Source organism: Mesoplodon bidens, assembly GCF_964165515.1.
Source record: "Mesoplodon bidens genome assembly, chromosome: 1".
Lineage (NCBI taxonomy): Eukaryota > Metazoa > Chordata > Mammalia > Artiodactyla > Ziphiidae > Mesoplodon > Mesoplodon bidens.
Window position 1 is genome coordinate 106,918,853 of NC_138176.1, and position 19,152 is coordinate 106,938,004.

The 19,152-nt window shown below is 63.8% G+C and overlaps 2 protein-coding genes across 11 annotated transcripts; one reads left to right on the forward strand and one right to left on the reverse strand.

Annotated features, from left to right (window-relative positions):
* Positions 1-490: 490 nt before the first annotated feature.
* On the reverse strand, positions 491-17,602 carry IDUA (alpha-L-iduronidase). Of its 10 annotated transcripts, XM_081237596.1 has the most exons (14): positions 17,330-17,591; positions 16,421-16,561; positions 5,766-5,851; positions 5,501-5,608; positions 5,136-5,231; positions 4,836-5,038; positions 4,492-4,671; positions 4,169-4,385; positions 3,653-3,865; positions 3,424-3,545; positions 3,214-3,339; positions 3,060-3,136; positions 2,551-2,651; positions 491-2,429 (listed from the first exon to the last, which is right to left on the reverse strand). In XM_081237596.1, exons 1-14 carry the CDS (start codon positions 17,470-17,472, stop codon positions 2,323-2,325), a joined length of 1,920 nt encoding a protein of 639 aa, XP_081093722.1. In that variant the 5' UTR covers positions 17,473-17,591; the 3' UTR covers positions 491-2,322. The 10 variants fall into 10 exon arrangements, 8 of the variants coding, with proteins under 8 accessions (XP_081093722.1, XP_081093721.1, XP_081093720.1 ...); XR_014016121.1 differs by having other exon boundaries at positions 3,056-3,136; positions 3,214-3,301; positions 3,406-3,865; XM_081237595.1 differs by having other exon boundaries at positions 3,214-3,301; positions 3,406-3,865; positions 4,875-5,038.
* On the forward strand, positions 9,143-15,683 carry SLC26A1 (solute carrier family 26 member 1). Its single transcript, XM_081237580.1, has 2 exons — positions 9,143-13,349; positions 14,051-15,683. Exons 1-2 carry the CDS (start codon positions 12,549-12,551, stop codon positions 15,578-15,580), a joined length of 2,331 nt encoding a protein of 776 aa, XP_081093706.1. The 5' UTR covers positions 9,143-12,548; the 3' UTR covers positions 15,581-15,683.
* Positions 17,603-19,152: the final 1,550 nt, after the last annotated feature.

A 19,152-nucleotide genomic window follows, 5' to 3' on the forward strand; every position in this document is an offset into this window, starting at 1 on the left:
CCGTGACCACTCCATGGGCCCAGATGCAAAGTGGCCATGACAGCAGGGACGGAGGACGTGCATGGGCCAATTACGTGGACTTCCTGAACTCTCACCACAGCTCTCAGCCCAAGCCCAAACCAGCAAAGACCAGAACATGGTCAGAGGATGCCATGGGGACATGGCAGTAACCCGGTGGCCGCCTGACAACACACAAGCCACAATAAAAGTAGAGATAGTGACTTACCCCTGGAGACAGCTGTGGCTTTGCTGTCCTGGCCAAGATGCGAGTGCCAGTGCCAAATCCCCACTGACTGCCCTGGAGCCACACCTGTCTCCAAAGGAGGGGCCCATCTGAGATCTCTGCTCAGTAGGTTGTGCTGTGGAGTGTGCAGTGTCCAAGGAAGGAACCGGGGAACCCAGTACCCCTCCCAGTAAGCTGCAAGGTGAGATGGCCCCTGACCATCAGGGGTCCTCAGGCTACCGAACCAGCAGGTAGAGAAAAGGCTGCTTTAAAAAAATTTTTTTAATTGAAGTATAGGTAATTTACAATGTTCCATTCATTTCTCGTGTACCACAAAGTGATTCAGTTGTATATATGTATATACAGGGTTGGCCAGAAAGTTCGTTCGGGTTTTTCCATACGACATGACGGAAAAATCCAAATGAACTTTTTGGCCAACCCAATATATATATTCCTTTTCACATTCTTTTCTATTACGGTTTATTACAAGATATTGAATATAGTTTCCTGTGCTATACAGTAGGGCCTATTGTTTATATTTTATATATAGCAGCCTGTATCCCAAAAAGAAGAGGCTGCTTTAACGCCAGGGTGATGCATTCCTACCACCACAAAGAAATAGGGTTGGTGCTCGTTACCGACTGGACTGGATTCCTCCAATTCATACACGGACGTTCTCACCCCCAGTACCTCAGAAGTGACTGTATTTGGAGAGGGAGCCTTTAAAGAGGTGATTAAAATGAGGTCACATGGGTGGGCCTGAATCCCACATGGCTGGTGTCCTTGTAAGAAGAGGAAATTAGGACACAGACACACACAAAGGGACGACCATGTGAGGACACGGGGAGGAGGTGGCCATCTGCCAGGCAAGGAGAGAGCCCTCAGGAGGAACCCCTGCCCTCAGGCTGCGGCCTCCAGGATGTGAGAGAATGAGCATCTGCCGTATGGGCCGCCTGCACACCGTGGTGATTGGTTACGTAGCCACATCCAGGCAAAGCTTCCTGACGAGGCAGGAAGACAACACCCAGAAACCGGAGGCCCACCGGGCACCCCAACACCCCTTGTATGGTAACAGTGGGGCCCCAGGCACCAAGCCCTGAAGCCTCCCCCAGCGGCCAAGGGCAATGGGGACAGGTGCTGGCTTTGGGGTTCAGGTGGAGAATGCTCACACTGCCATCCCCAGCCAAGGATGAGGCAGCTGGTGGGCCCTGGTGCCCCACCCTTTCCATGTGGACAGGAGCTGGGGGTGACTGGGCCTTGCCTTCCATGTGCCCTGCCAGGCCTGCCCCCTCCATCCCTGAGCCCAGGCAGCTCGAAGGGCAGCAGAGAGAGGAGGGTGGGTCGGGGCCCCCACTCCTGCTTGCATCGCCCCAGACTGGCTGCACCCCTGCTCCTCGCCACGTGGCCTCACCAGGTGGCCTCTTCACACGGTTCTCTGTCAGCTCCACCTGCCCTGGGGTGGGCATGGGGGGTTGGGGAGGAGCTCCAGGGCTCCACACCACCCCTCGTGGCTTCCCTGCCCCCTGTCCACATGTCCATCCACAGTCCCCAAGTCGCCCTCGTCTGGGCGTGCTGTTTCCTCCTGGGCCCAGATAAGGAGCCCGGATGACCGCAGGAGTGGACACTGCCAGCCTTTCCTGCCATTGGGGACAGTCTGGGCAGGCAGGGTGCAGGGGGCAGCCTGGCTGGGCCTCAGGAAGTGGGAACCCTCTGGGCCCTCCTGGCGCAGGGGCTGGGAATGGGGCCTGCTGCACCCAGCGGTGACACCAGAGACCCCAGGCACACAGGGCAGGCACTCCAGTGGCAACTCACACCTGTCTGCGCTTGACCCGAGTCCCATCCCGGCTCCCACAGGCAGGGGTGGGGCGAGGCGGGGATGGCCTCACTCCAGCCAGGCCTCGTGTCTGCCCAGTGCCCACCACGAAGGCCGTCCCCGTTACTGTGTGTGGAAAGGCACTTTAAGGGGGTGAATGAGGGGCAGGAGGGGACAAACAGAGGGGATGACTGGCTGAGAGGCTGACGGCAGTCTGGCCCAGCATGGCTTCTGGCCGCCCAGGCTCACAGTCAGCACAGGTCCAGTCGCGAGGCAGCAGTGGCCCTCACGGGGCAGGGACCCCCAGGTACCACACGGGGCTCGAGAAGGGGCCTGGTCGGGCCCAGTAGTCCACAGCACGAACCCGGTAGGAGCCGGAGACAACAGCCGTGTCTGAGGACACAAAGGTACGTGCCTGCTCTTGAAGCTGAATCCCTCTGATCCCCCCAAACTCCAGGTGCCAGAAGGCCCTGGACCCCTCCCCACAGGGACTGTGCTGAGGCAGCAGGCACACCTGGGCTGAACACGAAGAGGTTAAAGGTCGAAGGCTTCCTGCTGATGGGCAGGTACACCACACCCTCCGGGGAGAACTGGATCTCATAGGTCCACAGGCACCTGGGGAAGGTCAGGCAGGACCAGGGCTGGGGTCCAGGGGGGCTGGCAGGCAGGGGACGCCCAGAGTCCTACTCCCCTCCAGCCCCCTTCCTGGCCCCTCCCCGGGGCCCAGGACACTCTTCCTGCAATGACAAAGGGCCACACTGGCTGAGAGGAAGGGTCTGGAGCACACGTGCCAGGGGCAAATGGTCTGTGTAGGTGCCCCCACCCTACATCACAGAGGTACAAAGTCATGGGCCATTTGTGCCAACAGTGGGGGCAGCTGTATGGGCGGCAGAGAGCACAGTCCGCGTTGGGTGGCCAAAGGGCCACAGAGAGTGGCTACATGGGCGCTACAGCCCGGAGGACCTGGGGACCAAGGGCGCGTGGGTGGGGGCAGGGGTAGGGGTGGTGACGGCACTCACGCACTTGGAGCCCACACGCTCATCGGACCAGACCAAAAGCAGCTGCCCGTGGGTCAAGGGGAGAGCACGGAGCCGGGTCACCTGGGGGAGTGAGGCACCAAGACTGGTTGGGGGCGGGGGCGACCGGGGTGCCGGCAGGGAAGGGAACTGCCACTTGCCTGCCCCGGCGGCTCCTCCGGGCGCGCGCACACGTGCACCAGCCAGAGCGAGGGCAGAGGAAGCTCAGGGCGCAGCGTCAGGCGGCCGCTGCTGGGAAAAGGGAGCGGCATCATGGCCACCGGGTCCTGGGGACAGAGTCAGGGGCTCAGGGCCCTCGGACCTCGGGAGCCGCCCCGCCCCATACCCCACACCCCACGTTCCCCGCGGACCTCGGCTGCGCGCATGTGCCGGAACTGCTCAGCAGAGGGGTAGACGGGCCTGCCCAGGCGCCGCCACTCGCCGTAGGGGCTGCAGAGCCAGTTGTCCATGTAGAGCTGGACAAAGACGACCTCTGCGGAGCGGGATGCTGGGGCCGGGTCTCGCCTCCTCCAGGCCCCGCCCCGCCAGAGCTACCCCCACCGCAGGGGCTGGAGCACCCTCTCTGGGAGCCCTGCTTACCCGGGCCCGGGGGCACCCCGTGCAGGCTTAGAGTCAAGGGTACGCTGCGGTTGGCGTGGGCGCGGGTGTCGTCGCTCGCGTAGACCAGCACCGTGGTGCGCCAGGCGTTGGCGGGGCCAGTGGGGTGGTGGGTGCTGGCCAGGACGCCCACCGTGTGGTTGCTGTCCAGCACCGTCCCGTCCCGCGACACCTCAGCCCAGAGCTGCTCACCGTCTACGGGTGTTAGAGGGGTCACCACGCAGAGTCGTCGCCCCTCGACCCTCCCAGGGCCCGGCTTCCCACCATTTGCCCTCCTCCACTGGAGGTCCCCGGCCACACCACAACCTCTGTGGCCCACGGAGCTGGGGAAGGGTGGGGAGGGGCAAGAAACATGCTCCCAGCTCCCCAGCAGGGCACATCCTTCCGCGGGCCTTTGCAAAAGCTACTCCTGGCCTAGAACGACATCCCCGTCCAACTGAGGCCTCATCCTGGCCCCGCCCTCGCAGGAAGTGACAAAGAACCCGGCACGCGGCTCACCCAGCAGGGCCAGCAGGGCCATCGCTGTGAGCACCGGCTTGCGCAGCAGCTGCACGTGCGGCGGGCGCGTGTCGTTGACCTGGAAGCGCGCGGTGAGCGTGCGCTGAGAGAAGGGGTGCGGGTGGTAACTCAGGAAGGCGTTGTCGTTGCTTAGGAGCGCGTAGCGGACGGAGGAGCTGGTGTTGGCCACCAGCAGGTTCTGGTGCTGTGCGATGACCTGCGGGCATCAGGGTGGCTGGGAACACGACCGCGGGGTCCGCCTGCCCGCCCCTCTCACCCCGGAGAAACGCCTCCCCCGGGGGCGGGCCTGGCGGTGGGCCCACCTTCACGACCATGGCAGCGTAGGTCACGTCGGCCCTCCAGGGCTGCGGCAGGGACCAGCCCACCAGCGGGTCGGCCTCGTCGTTGTAAACGGGGGTGTCCGCGAACTTCGGGAAGAGCCGCTGTATCTGCCGCACGACCGCCGCCTCCTGCTCCAGAATGTAGATGGAGCTGCCCGCGCCCTGCGCAGAGGCCCCTTCTGAGCAACCCCCGAGACCGCCGCGGAGGGGCAGCGGGGCTGCAGGCAGCAGGCGGGGATTCTGGGGTTGCCGCGTGCGGGGTACCCCCGCGTAGGCGCTGGGTTGGGGGCGGGGACGGACGGAAGGGCGGGGATCCCGGGCTGGACCTTCTTGTGGAGGGCGATGTAGTCCAGCCTCACGCCCACCTCCCCGGTGAAGAAGTTGGTGCCGTTGTGGCAGTGCCCCAGGAGGCCCCAGCAGAGCGGGGAGCGCGGCAGCGGGTGGAAGGAGTCTCCGGGGCCGCCCAGGCGCAGAGCCGAGCTGGCGGCTCGCAGACCCTCGGAGCAGGCGTCGTAGTAGTTCAAGAAGCCTGGGCGGGAGGGACACTGAGTCCACACCCCCGCTCCGGAGGGGCGGCTGCCACCCCCTCTCAGATCCGCAGGACCCCAGGAGGCCGGCCTGCCCACCTTGCAAGGTCATGGACACGTTGTCAAAGTCATGGTGGTCCGGCTCATTCCACGTCTCAAAATTCCACTTGGAAACGTGCTTGAGGCCGTACCTACCTGCAGAGGGTCTCTACTGTGGTGAGAGGGCCCCTCCCCTGGGGCAGGGTCATGGGCTCATGGGGATCCCCAGGGAGGGGCAACCATGGTGGGAGGTTTGGATGTGACCGGAGTGTCTGATTCCCTATGAGTTGCCCCCCTCCCCCATCAGGAGGCCCTGGTTCAGTGGGTTCATGATGAGAAGACCAGGAGGTGGCCTGGATGGGTGTGGGAGGAGAGCCTGCCCAGGAGTGCCCACCCTGTCCCCGCAGGGCATGCGCCCAGCCCACCGATGTATCTCCTGGCCAGGAGGGAGACCAGGTTCTTCCACTCGAACACCTGCTGCTTGTCCTCAAAGTCAGTGAAGCGTCCGGAGGGGCTTCCCATCAGCTCAAAGCCTGCAGCACATGAGAGTGGCTGTCCCACTGCTCACCTGCCTGTCTCCACCAGGCCGCACTGGGGTAGGCCCTGAGTGGGCAACCAGGAGGACCCAGAAGGGCCAGGCCAAGGGGAGGGGGTGGGGCCAGCAGTACAAGGGCGAGGCTGGCGGCTTACCTGGGAAGAGCTGATTCTCCCTGAGAAGGTCCAGGTACCGGTCCAGGTGGGTGAAGTTGTAGCTCAGGCCGTGCCTGGCTGACCCCCTGTAGAAGGACACTCAATGTCAGGATGGGGGAAGGTGGGCCTGGGACTGGAACTGTGGCCACATTCAAGCAGCTAAGAAACCTGCAAGGTGCCATGCAGGACTAGGCTCCAGACTCAACTGGCCCCTCTCCTCAGAAAACATAACTATGTAAGCCTATTAGTCACTCACAGCCTAGTATGAACTAGGGTGTCTGTACCGAAATCCCACCCTCAAGCCTTCAGGGGCTCAGAATAGCCTGTGGGAGGGGGCAGGCAGGTCTTTTGGGAAAGGTACAACAGGATGGAGGGGGGAAGAATAGGCATCCTAAAGACAGCTGACAGTGAAGCGGGAGGCTGTGGGATGAGCCTGGCAGGGCCCTGTGGTGCCATATCCTGCTTCCCTGCACCTCCTGGAGGCCAGGGCCCCAGACTTGGCTCAACACTACCCCTGCCCCCCTTCCACACTCTGAGAGGCAATGTGGACAGGCAGAGAGGGAGAAGGGCAGCCTCCCCGCCCTGCACTCATCCCTGAGGTAGAAATGAACTCATGATAATCAAGCAGCAGAAAAGCAGCTAGTGGGCCTGGGGCAGAAGAAGGGTGTGGGTTGTGAGCGATGCAGTCACACGAGGCCTTGTGACAACGGTGAGGATGGGATCCTGACTCAGGATGGGACCCTGGGTGACATGGGGAGTCCTCTCAGGGATTGAAGCAGCAGTACCATGACTTCTTTTATGTGTTTGTAAGACAATTTTTTTAGAACAGTTTTGGATTCACAGCAAAATTGAGATGGAGGTACTGAGATTTCCCATTTACCTCCAGCCACGCTCCCTCCCCACATGCACAGCCTCCCCCATGATCAACATCCCAGAGTGGGACTTCTATTACAACTGATGGACCTACACTGACATCATAGTCACCCCAAATCCACAGTCCACATTAGGGCTCACCTGGTGATGTACATTCTATGGGTTTGGAAAAATGTATAATGGCATGTATCTACCACTGTAGTATCACACGAAGTATTTTTACTGCCCTAAAAATCCTCTATGCCTCACCTCTTTATCCTCCCCCCACCCCAAACCCCTGACGTGTTTACTGTCTCCATAGTTTTGCCTTTGCCGTGTTTTGAAAGGATCCCTTCATCGGCCCATTGGAGCCAGAGTGGGAGCTGGAAGACGGTTCCCCGGGGGGAGGTATGGTGCCCGGACTGGGTGGTGTCGGTGCAGCAGCAAGGGGGAGCTGGAGCGGATGGATTTAGGAGGCAGAGGGGCCAGCGTCCACTGCCGGACTGGAGGGGAGCTGGGAAGGGGGGGTTCTGCACAACCGTGGATTTCGCTTGAGCACCTGGGGGTGCGTGCAGTTGGCAGAGGCACGCGGGGGAGTAAGATGGGTCTCGAATGCGCTGGCGTGGAGGTGGTGCACCTGGGGTCGGGGGCTGGGTGAGGAAACTGGTGCTCAGCCTTCAGGCCAAGGCAAGGAGGGCGAGGCAGGCGGAGTAGAGCACCGAGCCTGCGGCTGATGCGGCAGCCTGGGGTGGCCCAGACGGGTGGGCCGGCAGAGGGTCTGAGGGCTTCCCCTGAGGGCACGCCTGGTCCATCCACAGATCTGAGGGGGAGGGCGGACACGTTCCAGAGGGCGTGCAGCTGCGCCCTCTAGTGGCAGCCAGGTGCGTCCCGCCTTGCGGCGGCGGCGGCGGCGAGGGAGGGGCGACGAGGGATCAAGGTGGAATCTGGCCCTGAACCGCTCTGGGTCTAAGTCTCCCAGTCAGTCCCACGCAAGTCTGGCCAGCACAGCGCTGTCCCCCTGAGGGACAGCGAGGGTCTGGACAAGTCAGCACCTCCCTTCCGGGCCTCTGCCCCATTCGTCACTGCACAAGGTCAAGGCCGAGCCACCACGCAGACAGGGTGCCTCCAGCTCTCACCAGGCCAGGCTGCGTCTTCCCACCTCCGGAGCCCAAACCCACAGCACGTGCACAGAGGGGGTCCGCCCCTCCCCCCTCCAAAGGTCACCACCGGTAGCAAAGAAAAAAAAAACTTAAGCGCTCGGGTAAAAATTAAATGGTGGCAGCGGACGGGTTCCAAAGTCCCACAGATGGAGGTGGGGGAGCAGGCGTGGGTGATGGGCGACGCCTGTACAGTGGAGGCCTGGGGACGGGTGCCAGGCTTTCTCTGCAGATCCTGGCAGCGCTGGGCCGACTTGGGGCGGGAGCACATCAGGCCTCGGGTAAATGCTGTTCTGGCGCTCAGTGTCCTGGGCCAGCAGGGTGTCACCAGGGGAGCCCCAGCCGCAGAGCCGATCTCAGCCTGTCACTCTGAGTGGACTTGAGTGTCCGCTGACCCATCCAGCGTCGGCACCCAGAAATGCCCTAGGAGTCAGTAACCTGCCCCCCGGGGACCAGAAAACCCAATCTTGGGGTGATCCCAGGCCCAGAAACCCCGGGGAGCAGTCCTCGGGCCCCAGTGTCGGTGCCTAGGTCTCCATCCGTCTCAGCCTCCGTTGGGAGGGGAATTTGAGAGATCAAAGCTAGTGAGGGGGCTGAGCCAGAAGGTGTAGTGCGCAGCCCACCCCTGCACTCCCCCTGCAGAGGCCTGGGTCACAGACGCAGTCCAGCCCGAGAGCCTCTCCATCCTCCAGCCACGCAGGGGGCTGAACCTGGGCGCGAGGCACAGGCAGCGTCGCCTCCGGCTCCTGGCCCGGCACTTGCAGCCGAGGCTGCACAACGACTTTATTCACTGCATGCCGGCGGCTGTCAGGAACGCCTGCACCAGGAACGCCCCCCCCATCCCTGGGCCTGAGCGCGTGCGCCGCGAGGACCCAGCAGCACCCAGGACTGGTGAGTGCTCGGGTGCGCGGGGCGGGGCCCCAGGCCTCGCATGCTCGGGCGTGGAATCTGGGGAACACAGGGTGGGGATCGGGCCGGGTGCAGATGGGGCCGCGCTTGCTCGTCTGGCAAGGGGAGGGACGCACCCGTGGGAGGGGGCGCAGGGCGGATGGAAATGTGCTGGGTGGGGCCCGGGCCGCGTGTGCTTGGCTTGGGGGGCGCACCCGTGGGAAGAGGTGCAGAGCGGGGGTGCATGTGGAAATGCACGGGGTGGGAACCCGGGGCGCGCGTGGTCGGCAGGGATGGCGGGGCTCGGGGCTGGGGTGGGGAAATACATGGGGCGGGGCGAGAGTGCTCAGAGGGGGAGACACAGACCCGCCGCTGTGGGAACCGTCAGGGTCCGGGGCTGTGAAGGTGCTGGCCGGGGAGGCAGGAGAGTCGCTCTTCTGGAACTGGGAGCGCTGGGGTCTGGTTCTCGGGGCCCTGGAGATGAGAACGGGCTTGCAGCCCAGCCTCTTTTCACTTGTGGGGATACATGGCTCCTTTCCAAATAAGTGTACTCAGTGTCTTAAAATGGTGATTTAAAGACCAATATTAAAATAACAACCATGTGGCACAGGACTGGGCAGGAGGCAAGATGAGGGCGGTTCCAGCAGGCAGAGGTGCTGGAGACCCCACGCCCCATGCTGGTTAACCCGCGCCAGGGTCCTGCTGCCCCCCTGCCCCAGTGGAGGAGTCTGCAGTGGGCCCACTGAGGTGAAGGGGGACAGTGGGCCTCGGCCAGCAAGGCCCCAGGACCCAAGACGCTCGCCTGTGTGCCTGGTCAGATGGCAGCATGAAGACCACAGTCCTCAAAGCACAGAGGGACAGGTGGGGGGGGGGGGCGCTTAGACCCCAGGGTCCTGCAGTTCTCTTTCAGTTATATCTCTTCACCTGCTTAGACACCCAGCCTGGGCAGGGGCTGGGGGAGTAGAGGCCCAGTCCCTGCCACCAAGGCAGCCAAGGCCAGGCCCCTGCGGTGCAGCTGGACGAGGGAAATGGGTGCTGCAGCGCTGAGAACAGCCCCTCCCTGAAATATCAATATCTCCACCTGCCTAAAACCCCACCACAGGTGCTCCAAACCTAGGCGGCCCCCGAAAGCCCTGTCCCCACCTTCTGAGAGGGGGAGGGGCCGCCGCCCCCATTCACCCCTCCCCTCCCCGACGGTGGGCCCAGCCGCCACCTCTGCCCACACGTGTCATGCAGGGAGTTCCCACACTGCCGCTCCGCCGGTAGCTGGGTTGGAAGACAGCGTGTTATGACCCCTCAGTGACCCCTCCACTCCAGCCGAGAGGAGTCTTATCTGCCCCTGAACTGCTGTGACTTGTCCCGCCGGCCCTCTGGGCGGTGGCTCCTGTAAACCACATCCTTGGGCAAACAGCACCCCCCCAGGACTGAGTGGGTACTGCGCAGGACTCGGCGGGAAGGGGCCGTTCTGGGAGGCCCCAGGCTCTGCCCTGGGTGGTTGGGTTCAGACTCCGGAGGGCAGGGCGAGATCTTGGGGCCCAACACAGACTCTTCAAGAACAAGGAATCAGATCTGGAGATGGACGCGGCATCGCAGTGGGGCCTCGGCCCTGACCACTCCTCCCCCTTGATGCAGGTGTGCAGAGACCCTCCCACTCTCTGGCTATCCCCCCAGCCACCCTGGGGTTCCACTCCCACCTCTACCCCCAAATGGGGCCTCTGGTCTTTCCCATCCAGGCCACGGATGTGGCAGAGCTTTCAGGGAGGCTCTGGAGGGAGGTCCCAAAGTGAGGCTGAATGTGGGAGGTGCCTGGATGGAGCTCCCCCCGCCCCCCTGCCCTGGGCTTTGGGAGACAGCAGGCGCAGGCCAGCTCAGCCCTGCAGTCCCGTCAAAGGGGCCCCTCGCAGCCTCTCAGGCCTCCCCTCCAGGATGGAGAACACTCGGGGCTGTGGTGTTCTTTCCCCACGTTGCCCCTCAGGCACCCACTTGTTCATTTTAAAGATGGGAGAACTGAGGTTCTGAGTAATTTTAAAAACAGCAGCGCACTCTTAGTTAACTGTACATGGGACACGAGGGTAGTCATCTAAAGGGACCGTTTACCTTAACACCGGCCCTGTGAGGCAGGTCCCACTGGCCCTGGAGTGGATGGAGGCGTGGCGAGGCCAGGCGGCCACCCACCGCACCGGGCCAGCACCTGGCTGGGATCCAGGTGGTGGGGCTCCAGGGGACAGAACCAGGACTCCTGTCCCTGCAGCAGGAAGGGCACACCTGTGCTAATTGTATCTCGATGCCTGGCAGCCCTCCAGTCCTCGGCCACCACCCCCCGCAGTGGCCTTGTGCCTGCTTTCCACACAAGGACACGGAGCAGAAGCCAACATGGGGCTACTCTGGGCCCAGCCGGCTCCTGCGCGGACCAGACCCATCTCCTGGCAGACAGGATGTCCTGGGATGGGGCTCGGAGACCAGCCCCTCCCTCGGACCCCCATCCTTGCCCACACTCCAGGGTCCTGCGAACTGTGCACGGGGCCCCAGAGCCGAGGGGTAGCACGCTGCCTGTTCCCCACCCCCTCCCCCAACACAACTGGCCAGGCTCCTGAGCTTTCTGCCTCCCCCCGGGGCCCAGAGTCCAAGCTTCCCGCTCCAGCCACTCAATGCCCCAGCCCACCTATCCCGCACCTGGAGCCCTGCTCCTGGGAGGCTGGAAGCTTGTAAGAGTCCCACACAATTGTAATTATCTGTGAGCCTCTGATTACAGTACAACTCCCCCGTATTAGCCGCCCAGGTAATGCTCATCTGGGGGAACCTATGACTCAGCAATCTTTGGAGTAAATGATTTAACTGCAAGCCCAGCACAGCCGAGCAGTCAGATGCTAAGCACAGAGCGCTGCCCACCGGTCAGTGCCAGGCCAGCTCTGTGCCTGAGCACACCACCTGCATGCCCACCTGCTAACTGAGCCAGAGGCCCCGGGGACAGACAAGCTAGGCCCGCACTATCTGCCAAGCCCGTGAGGGGCCCCCTCAGGTAAGAGTCCCCCTGGGACCCTGCGGCAGGGCAGCGAGGGCTCTAGACAACTCGGCCACAGCAGAGGCCAGCTCCCTGGATGGAGCGGAGGGGCAGGACACCGTGAGTGGAAGAGCCCAATTCCAGTGTTTCTTTTGTGGACTCCCCATTGTTTAAACAGTCACTCAGTCAACACACCTGGACCTCGGGGGCTGGCTGAGCTCAAGGTGTCCAGGGACCCCTGTGTGGTGAGGTCTTCAAAGGAAAGAAACAGCTCCCCTAGCATCCCCCAAAGGACAGGCCTGCCACTCGAGCCCGGGGGGCAGCGTCCGCCTGCCCACACCTCACACCAGGCCAGGACGAGCGCCCGTCCTCCACACCCGGGGACACCCCAGGCCCCGCATCCCCGGCCAGTGCACACACCGCGCCAGGGTGACCAGGCTCTGAGGAAGCAGAGACCATCTGCTTCATGTCACCATGAGGGGGACAGCAAGAGCTGAAGTCCCGGCAGACCTCAGCACAGCTATGAACGGGACGCCCTGGCACTCGCTGAGCACAGAGGCAAGGTCAGCCTGGGCTGGGTGGCAGGCTGCCCTCTGGACAGCAGGGACGGTTGGCACGTGTGTTCCGCGGTGCGCCTGTGCAGCCTGAAACACCAGCCAAAACCCAGAAGCGTTAACACGCACTGGGAAAGGGGCCTGCTGTCCCAGAACATCCTGCAGGCGATGGACACCAGTCACCCCCACTCCCCTCCCAGCCAGCCCCTCAAAGCACGTTCCAGGAATTCTGCCGCAAGGACCAGGCAGTGGCAGGCGCTGCTGCAGCACAGATTTGGGGTCCTGGCATCTGCAAGGCTCTTCCTGCCAGCAGGGCGGCAGTGCAGAGGTGATGGAGGGACGACCAGAGGGGACTATGGTGGTCTGGACGGCAGAGCAGAGGGGCCTCTGGCGTGGACAGAGAGCAGCGGAGCTTGTTCTGGCCACGCGAGTCTGGGTCTCCGTGACGCCCTCTGACTCTAACACGTCTTGCCACCCCAGCAATGACACCCACTTCTGCCCACTTTGCAGGTTTTCTCGGGGGGTGGGCTGGTGCCCCAAGATGGAAGTGTCCCCTGAGTGCACACAGCAGGGCAGGGGGCTGGTGCTGGTTCGCCGGCGGCCCCCCACACCCCCGGGCCTGCGAGAGGTTCTGAAGGCCCGGCTGCGGCGGAGCTGTGCGTGCAGCGTGCAGGGGGCCTGGGCGCTGCTGCAGGACCTGCTCCCCGCAACGCGCTGGCTCCGCCAGTACCAGCCTCGGGAGGACCTGGCAGGTGACGTCGTATCTGGGCTGGTCATCGGCATCATCCTGGTCCCTCAGGCCATCGCCTACTCACTGCTGGCCGGGCTGCAGCCCATCTACAGCCTCTACACGTCCTTCTTTGCGAACCTCATCTACTTCCTCATGGGCACCTCACGCCACGTCTCCGTGGGTATCTTCAGCCTGCTCTGCCTCATGGTGGGCCAGGTGGTGGACCGCGAGCTCCTGCTGGCCGGCTTCGACCCCGCCCAGGACGGCCCGGGGCCCGGGGCCAACCACAGTGCCCTCAACGCCTCGGCCACCATGCTGGCGCTTGGGCTACAGGACTGCAGCCGGGACTGCTACGCCATCCGCGTGGCCACTGCCCTCACGCTGCTGGCCGGGATTTACCAGGTGAGGAGCTGGGCCTGGGCCTAGACAGGCTGGCTCAGCCACTCAGAGCAGCCCCTTCAGGTACTGGTCGCCCCTCTGCAAGGGCCAAGCCCGGGGGAGACAGGAGGTCAGGGCGGTGGCTTAACCCACAAGGAGAGGAGAGAACAGGGCATAGGCAGAAGTGAGTGCGTGACAGCACCCCAGGTTGGGGCACAAGAGGGGCTGAGGGTGCCCGGGGTGGGGAGCCTGCCTGGCCAGCTGCAGAGTGTGGCCTCGGGCCCAAATGTGCCCCCACCTGGTCTGCACATCCTCCCCAGCTTCCTGTCCCAAGTGGGATCCTGGGAACTGCCTGCCCGCCTGCCTTCCCATTGCCTCCCTGCACCCAGCCCTCCCTGGACCAGGACTGTCCACCCCAATGTCGCCCCCTCCCAAGGGCCACCTCAGGTCCTTCCCCTCAGCTCCAGGTCCCCCGGGAGGGGGGCGGTGCTGTGGACAGGGCAGAGAAAGGAGCTGCCTTCCGATGCCCAGAGCCCGCGTGTGTGAGACCACGGTGAGTGTCGTGGCCACAGCGTGCACTCCGGCGTCTGCTGTGCCTGTGCGCGCTCACACATGTGCAGGCAGCCGCGGATGGGGTCCACGTGGGAAATAAGCAATGCGAGGGAGGGAGGTCCGGCTCTGTGCTGTGCCCGCACCCTGCAGCCCTGACCACGCTCTGTCTGCAGGTCCTCATGGGCGTCCTCGGGCTGGGCTTCGTGTCCGCCTACCTCTCGCAGCCGCTGCTGGACGGCTTCGCCATGGGGGCTTCAGTGACCATCCTGACCTCCCAGCTCCGACACCTGCTGGGTGTGCGGGTCCCGCGGCACCAGGGGCCGGGCCTGGTGGTCAGCACATGGCTGAGCCTGCTGCGCAGTGCCGGGCAGGCCAACCTGTGCGACGTGCTCACCAGTGCCGCATGCCTGGCCGTGCTGCTGGCGGCCAAGGAGCTCTCGGACCGCTACCGGCACTACTTGAAGGTGCCGCTGCCCGCAGAACTGCTGGTCATCGGGGCGGCCACGCTCGTGTCCCACTTCGGGCAGTTCCACGAGCGCTTCGGCTCCAGCGTGGCTGGCAACATCCCCACTGGCTTCATGGCCCCGCATGTGCCAGACCCGGCGCTAGTGGGGCACGTGGCGCTGGACGCCGTGTCCCTGGCCCTCGTGGGCTCCGCCTTCTCCATCTCACTGGCAGAGATGTTCGCCCGCAGCCATGGCTACTCTGTGCGCGCCAACCAGGAGCTGCTGGCTGTGGGCTGCTGCAATGTGCTGCCTGCCTTCTTCCACTGTTTTGCCACCAGCGCTGCCCTGGCCAAGAGCCTGGTGAAGACAGCCACCGGCTGCCGCACGCAGCTGTCCAGCGCGGTCAGCGCCGCTGTGGTGCTGCTGGTGGTGCTGGCGCTAGCGCCCCTGTTCCGGGACCTGCAGCGGAGCGTGCTGGCCTGCATCATCATCGTCAGCCTGCGTGGGGCCCTGCGCAAGGTGCGGGACGTCCCGCGGCTATGGCGGCTCAGCCCTGCCGATGCTTTGGTCTGGGTGGCCACGGCGGCCACCTGCGTGCTGGTCAGCACCGAGGCCGGGCTCCTGGCCGGCATTCTCCTCTCACTGCTCAGCCTGGCCGGCCGCACACGGCACCCACGCACTGCCCTGCTCGCCCGCGCCGGGGATTCCACCTTCTACGGCGACCCAGCAGAATTTGAGGGCCTGGTCCCCGAGCCTGGTGTGCAGGTGTTCCGCTTCACGGGGCCCCTCTACTACGCCAATAAGGACTTCTTCCTGCGGTCACTCTACAGCCTCACCGGGCTGAACGCGGGGTATGCAGCCACCAGGAGGAAGGAGCGGGGCCCGGGGGTGGGGGCTGGCGAGGGAGAGCCTGTCGAAGGCAGGGACCTGGGTCCCGGGAGCAGCACAGCTGCGCTGGTGCCCTCAGCAACCTGCTTCCACACAGTGGTCATTGACTGTGCCCCGCTGCTGTTCCTGGATGCTGCCGGCCTGGCCACGCTGCAGGACCTGCGCCGAGACTACGGGGCCTTGGGCATCACCCTGCTCCTGGCCTGCTGCAGCCCCTCAGTAAGGGACACCCTGAGGAGAGGCGGCTTCCTCGGGGAGGACCAGGGGGACGCGGCCGAGGAGGGGCAGCTGTTCCCCAGCGTGCACTGTGCCGTGCAGGCGGCCCGAGCCCGCTGCCAGGAGCTGGTAGCCACCAACTACACCCTCTAACAGAGCCGGCACCTGCCGCCAGCCTCCATTCCCACCATCCATCACTGCAATCTTGCTGTCGCCTGGTGCCTCCAATCTAGAGGGCCCAGGGAACCCCAAATGGGATGGAGGGTGGCAGTGAACACACACAAGGACCCAGACACTTGAGAACCCTCAACTGCACCTTGGAGACAAACGCTGCCTCGGTGCCAACTTGGGCCCAGTGCTGTGCATCTGTGGTCTGTGGAGCCGGTCTGACAGTCAGTGTCCTGTCTTACTTGAACAAGGACCCTGAGGCAGTCACGTGGCCTCCAAGGTGCCAAAAGGACGTTGGTCCCTTGGCCCGCTAGCCCCCCGCCCCCCAAGTGAGAGCTAGCAGCTCTGGCCAGGGGTGTGAGAGTCTCTGTGTCTAGGAAACCCCGCAATGCACACACCCAAGTGTCTCTTACACCCTGTGCCTCAGCCCCCACAGGGGCTGGCAGGGCCAAAGGCAGATGTGACCAACACGACCTCAGCCCGGCCCCTGGCATGGCATCCCCACAGTCTGAGCACAGAGCGAGGGTGCCCACTCGCCGTTGCAGGGTCCAGCTGTGCCCGATCCAGGGGCTGCCCCAGCACCCACAGCGCCTGTGCCGCCAGGAGGGTGCCCTCCATTCTCCCCTGCCCCCAGGATGCTTGGCCGAGAAGCACAGCGGCAATGGCTTCTTGGAGCAGGGGTCCCCCACCCCGTGACCCCGCCACGGCCCGGTACTGCACAGTCCTCCACACCCAGACGCCACTTCCTCTTAGTCTCCGTCTGCATCTCCATACACTGGGCTCTGCCCAGCTGCCCCCAGGCTGCCCATCCCCTCCATCACCCACCTGGCCGTGATGAGGTCCAGCAGCCAGTGGGTCCGAACCTGTTCGATGCCACCATGAGGGACGGCACCCACGTAGGCCAGGTTGAGCTGCTGGTCCCAGCTGAGGTCATACCGGTCAGCCTGGCTGTGCGGCAGTGGGGGACTGGGCACAAAACAAGGGGGAGCGGAGGCATTGGTCCCCTTGATGGGGCCAGCGGAGGGGCCTCAGCACAGGCCCCACACCTACAAACTCAGGGCAAGGACCGGGGCGTGTCTGCTGATGAATTTTACTGTCCCTGAGGTAATAAACTGCCCCCTAGTGCGAGGACTGTGATGAAGTCTCAGGCTTATGGGGGTCGGGGGCTCCCAGAGAGATCACATTCCCACCCTGCTCCCTGCCCCACCGGCCGGGAGATATCAGCTCCAAGCCTGACAGAGGCAATCGGGGACACCAGGGACGGGGACAGGTCCCACTGCAGGGACGTCTAACATTCTGGGGTTGCCCCCTCGAGGGGGTCCCGGTCTGCGCCAAAGAGTAGTGTCCTGGGCCACAGCCCCTCCTGCAGCCTGGGCTGCCGCGGTTGGCCACCAGGCTCTTCAGCCTCTGGGGAGTGACCAGACACACTCAGGACCTGGCCCCAGGCCCCCACCACACGGGGCAGCCGCTCAGCTAGAAAACCTCCGCAGCACCGGAAACACCGCATAGAGCCAGCGGACAGAGAGGAAATCCCCACTCTGAGGCTGGACACGAAAGGAAGGAGCGAGCCGCGGCCCTCCTCACTTCGGAGCGCCTACTGCAGGTCTCTCCAGGTGCGACACGGGGGTCCCGGAGGCCCGGGGCGGGGTGCGCGGCCGCGGTTTGGGAAGAGCGCGCACCGAGCGGGGGCGTGCTGGGCCGCTCCGACCTCAGTGTCCCCCGCGGAGCGCTCACCAGAAGCCGGTGCTCCTCCAGAAGGGCTGCAGGGGACGCAGCGCGCGGGCCGCGTCCACGCGCACCAGGTGCGGAGCCTCGGCGGCCGCAAGGGACAGGACCAGGAGCGCGAGCAGCGCGGCGCGGGGGCGAGGTGGGCGCATGGCGGGGGCGCGGGGGACGCAAGCCCCGGGCACGGGAGCACCCCAATCCCGGGAGACCCACCCGACCCTCCGCGCTCCGGGAGCCGAGGTCCGCGCCCCGCCCGCCGGTTCCGCCTCCGGGTCGCGCGCCACGTGACCGCCGGCACGGGGCGGGGCCTCAGCAGGACCGGGTCGGGCGGGGGTCTGGCGGGCAGCGGGAGGTGGGTGTGGCCGGAGCGGTGGGCGTGGAGCGGGGCTGTGGGAGGGGCGTGGCCGGGAGGGGAAAGCAGGAGGCGTGGGCGGGGTCTGGCGGGAGGTGGCTGTGGAGGCAGGCCCGGGGCGGTGGGTGTGGGGCTGGGTGGCGGGGCGGGGGACTCCCGCAGCCTCGGAATCTGGAGCGCTTCTCAAGACAGTGGGCTCTGCCCAGCTGCCCTCAGGCTGCCATCCCCCCGCCCCAATCTGGAACCCCTTCCCGGCAGTTTGCTCCCTTCCGTTCCCTCCCGCGGCGAGCAGACTGCGGGGACTGGGCGGCACTCGGAAAGCGCTCGGCCTTCAGCCGCTCTTGTGAAATCCGTCGTCTGTTAATGCTTCGGAAGGTCGGCTCGCGGGCCGGCAAGTATCCTAACCCGCGGGCCAGGCGGCTGCTCAGTGGAAGGTGGTCAGAAGTGGGACACATTTGGAAGGTGGACTGGTGGCTCTTAGGAATTTGGCTGGAGCAGCGTGCGGATGTGACGTTTTCTGAGAGGAGGGCTGTTGTAAAGCAACGGGGGTGGTCAGGGGGCTAAGCTGCCTTTGAGAAGCCAAGTGGACATTTCTATGGGCAGATGGGCAGCGCGGCCTGGGTGTTGGGGGAGGTGGGGTCAGCGGTGAATGTTTAAGCTTCAAACTGCACATGTACTACGTGTGTGTATAACTACATATACTGTAGGTCGTACAGCATCACATCCTCCACCAATCAAACGTCTCAGGACTCGGGGAAGAGCCTCTGTCCTTGCACTGTCCTCCCTCGGACAGCAGAACCCCGCCCCAGAGTCAACCAGTGTCACCAGTCCCTTGGGCTGAAGAGAGAGGAGCTCTAAAAGTGATGGACGACATCCAGTCACAGAATGAAGACGTGCTCCGTAGCCCGAGGAAAAGTACAAAGGCAGCAGAACCCAGACGGGTCCTAGTGAAATGCTGAAACCAAAGCTGAAGGGAAAGCCTTCAAAGCAGCTTGAGGGGGAAAGGACCCGTTACCCTCAAAGTGCAAAACAGCAAGAAAGAACACTGACTTTCCAACAGAAGCGGCCAGAACCAGCAGCCAAGGAAAGGAAAACTTCAAACTAAACCACTGTTAGCCAGGACATCTCGATCCAGCAAAAAGCATGCTTTGAAATGGAGGTCAAATAAAGACGCTTCAGAGAATCCAACTCTGAGAACACTTGTCACCTCTGACCCTCCTTTACGGAAACGGTAACTGGTGTTCTTCCAGAAGAATGGTGATCCTTGCAGCCCAGAGGGGCAGGAAGGAAGGAAACGCAGCAGAAAGGTCTGTTGTCTATAAGTCTAATGAAGAGTGACACATAACACGGCAATAATAACAGCTCATGGGGCTCGAAATATATCCAGAGACTGAAGTATATGACAACAGTAGTAGCCCAGGGATTGTGAGGGGCACACGGTGTGTGAGTGGCTGGCCCCCCACGTCCTCTGAGTGGGAGC

Coding starts and splice junctions, on each gene's coding strand:
- IDUA (XM_081237598.1), bottom strand. CDS start 17,472: ATGCGCCCACCTCGCCCCCGCGCCGCGCTGCTCGCGCTCCTGGTCCTG. Junction 4,386..4,491: donor ACGCTGCCATGGTCGTGAAG/GTGGGCCCACCG, acceptor TGATGCCCGCAG/GTCATCGCACAGCACCAGAA. Junction 3,866..4,168: donor GGCCCTGCTGGCCCTGCTGG/GTGAGCCGCGTG, acceptor TAACACCCGTAG/ACGGTGAGCAGCTCTGGGCT.
- SLC26A1 (XM_081237580.1), top strand. CDS start 12,549: ATGGAGGGACGACCAGAGGGGACTATGGTGGTCTGGACGGCAGAGCAG. Junction 13,350..14,050: donor TGCTGGCCGGGATTTACCAG/GTGAGGAGCTGG, acceptor CTCTGTCTGCAG/GTCCTCATGGGCGTCCTCGG.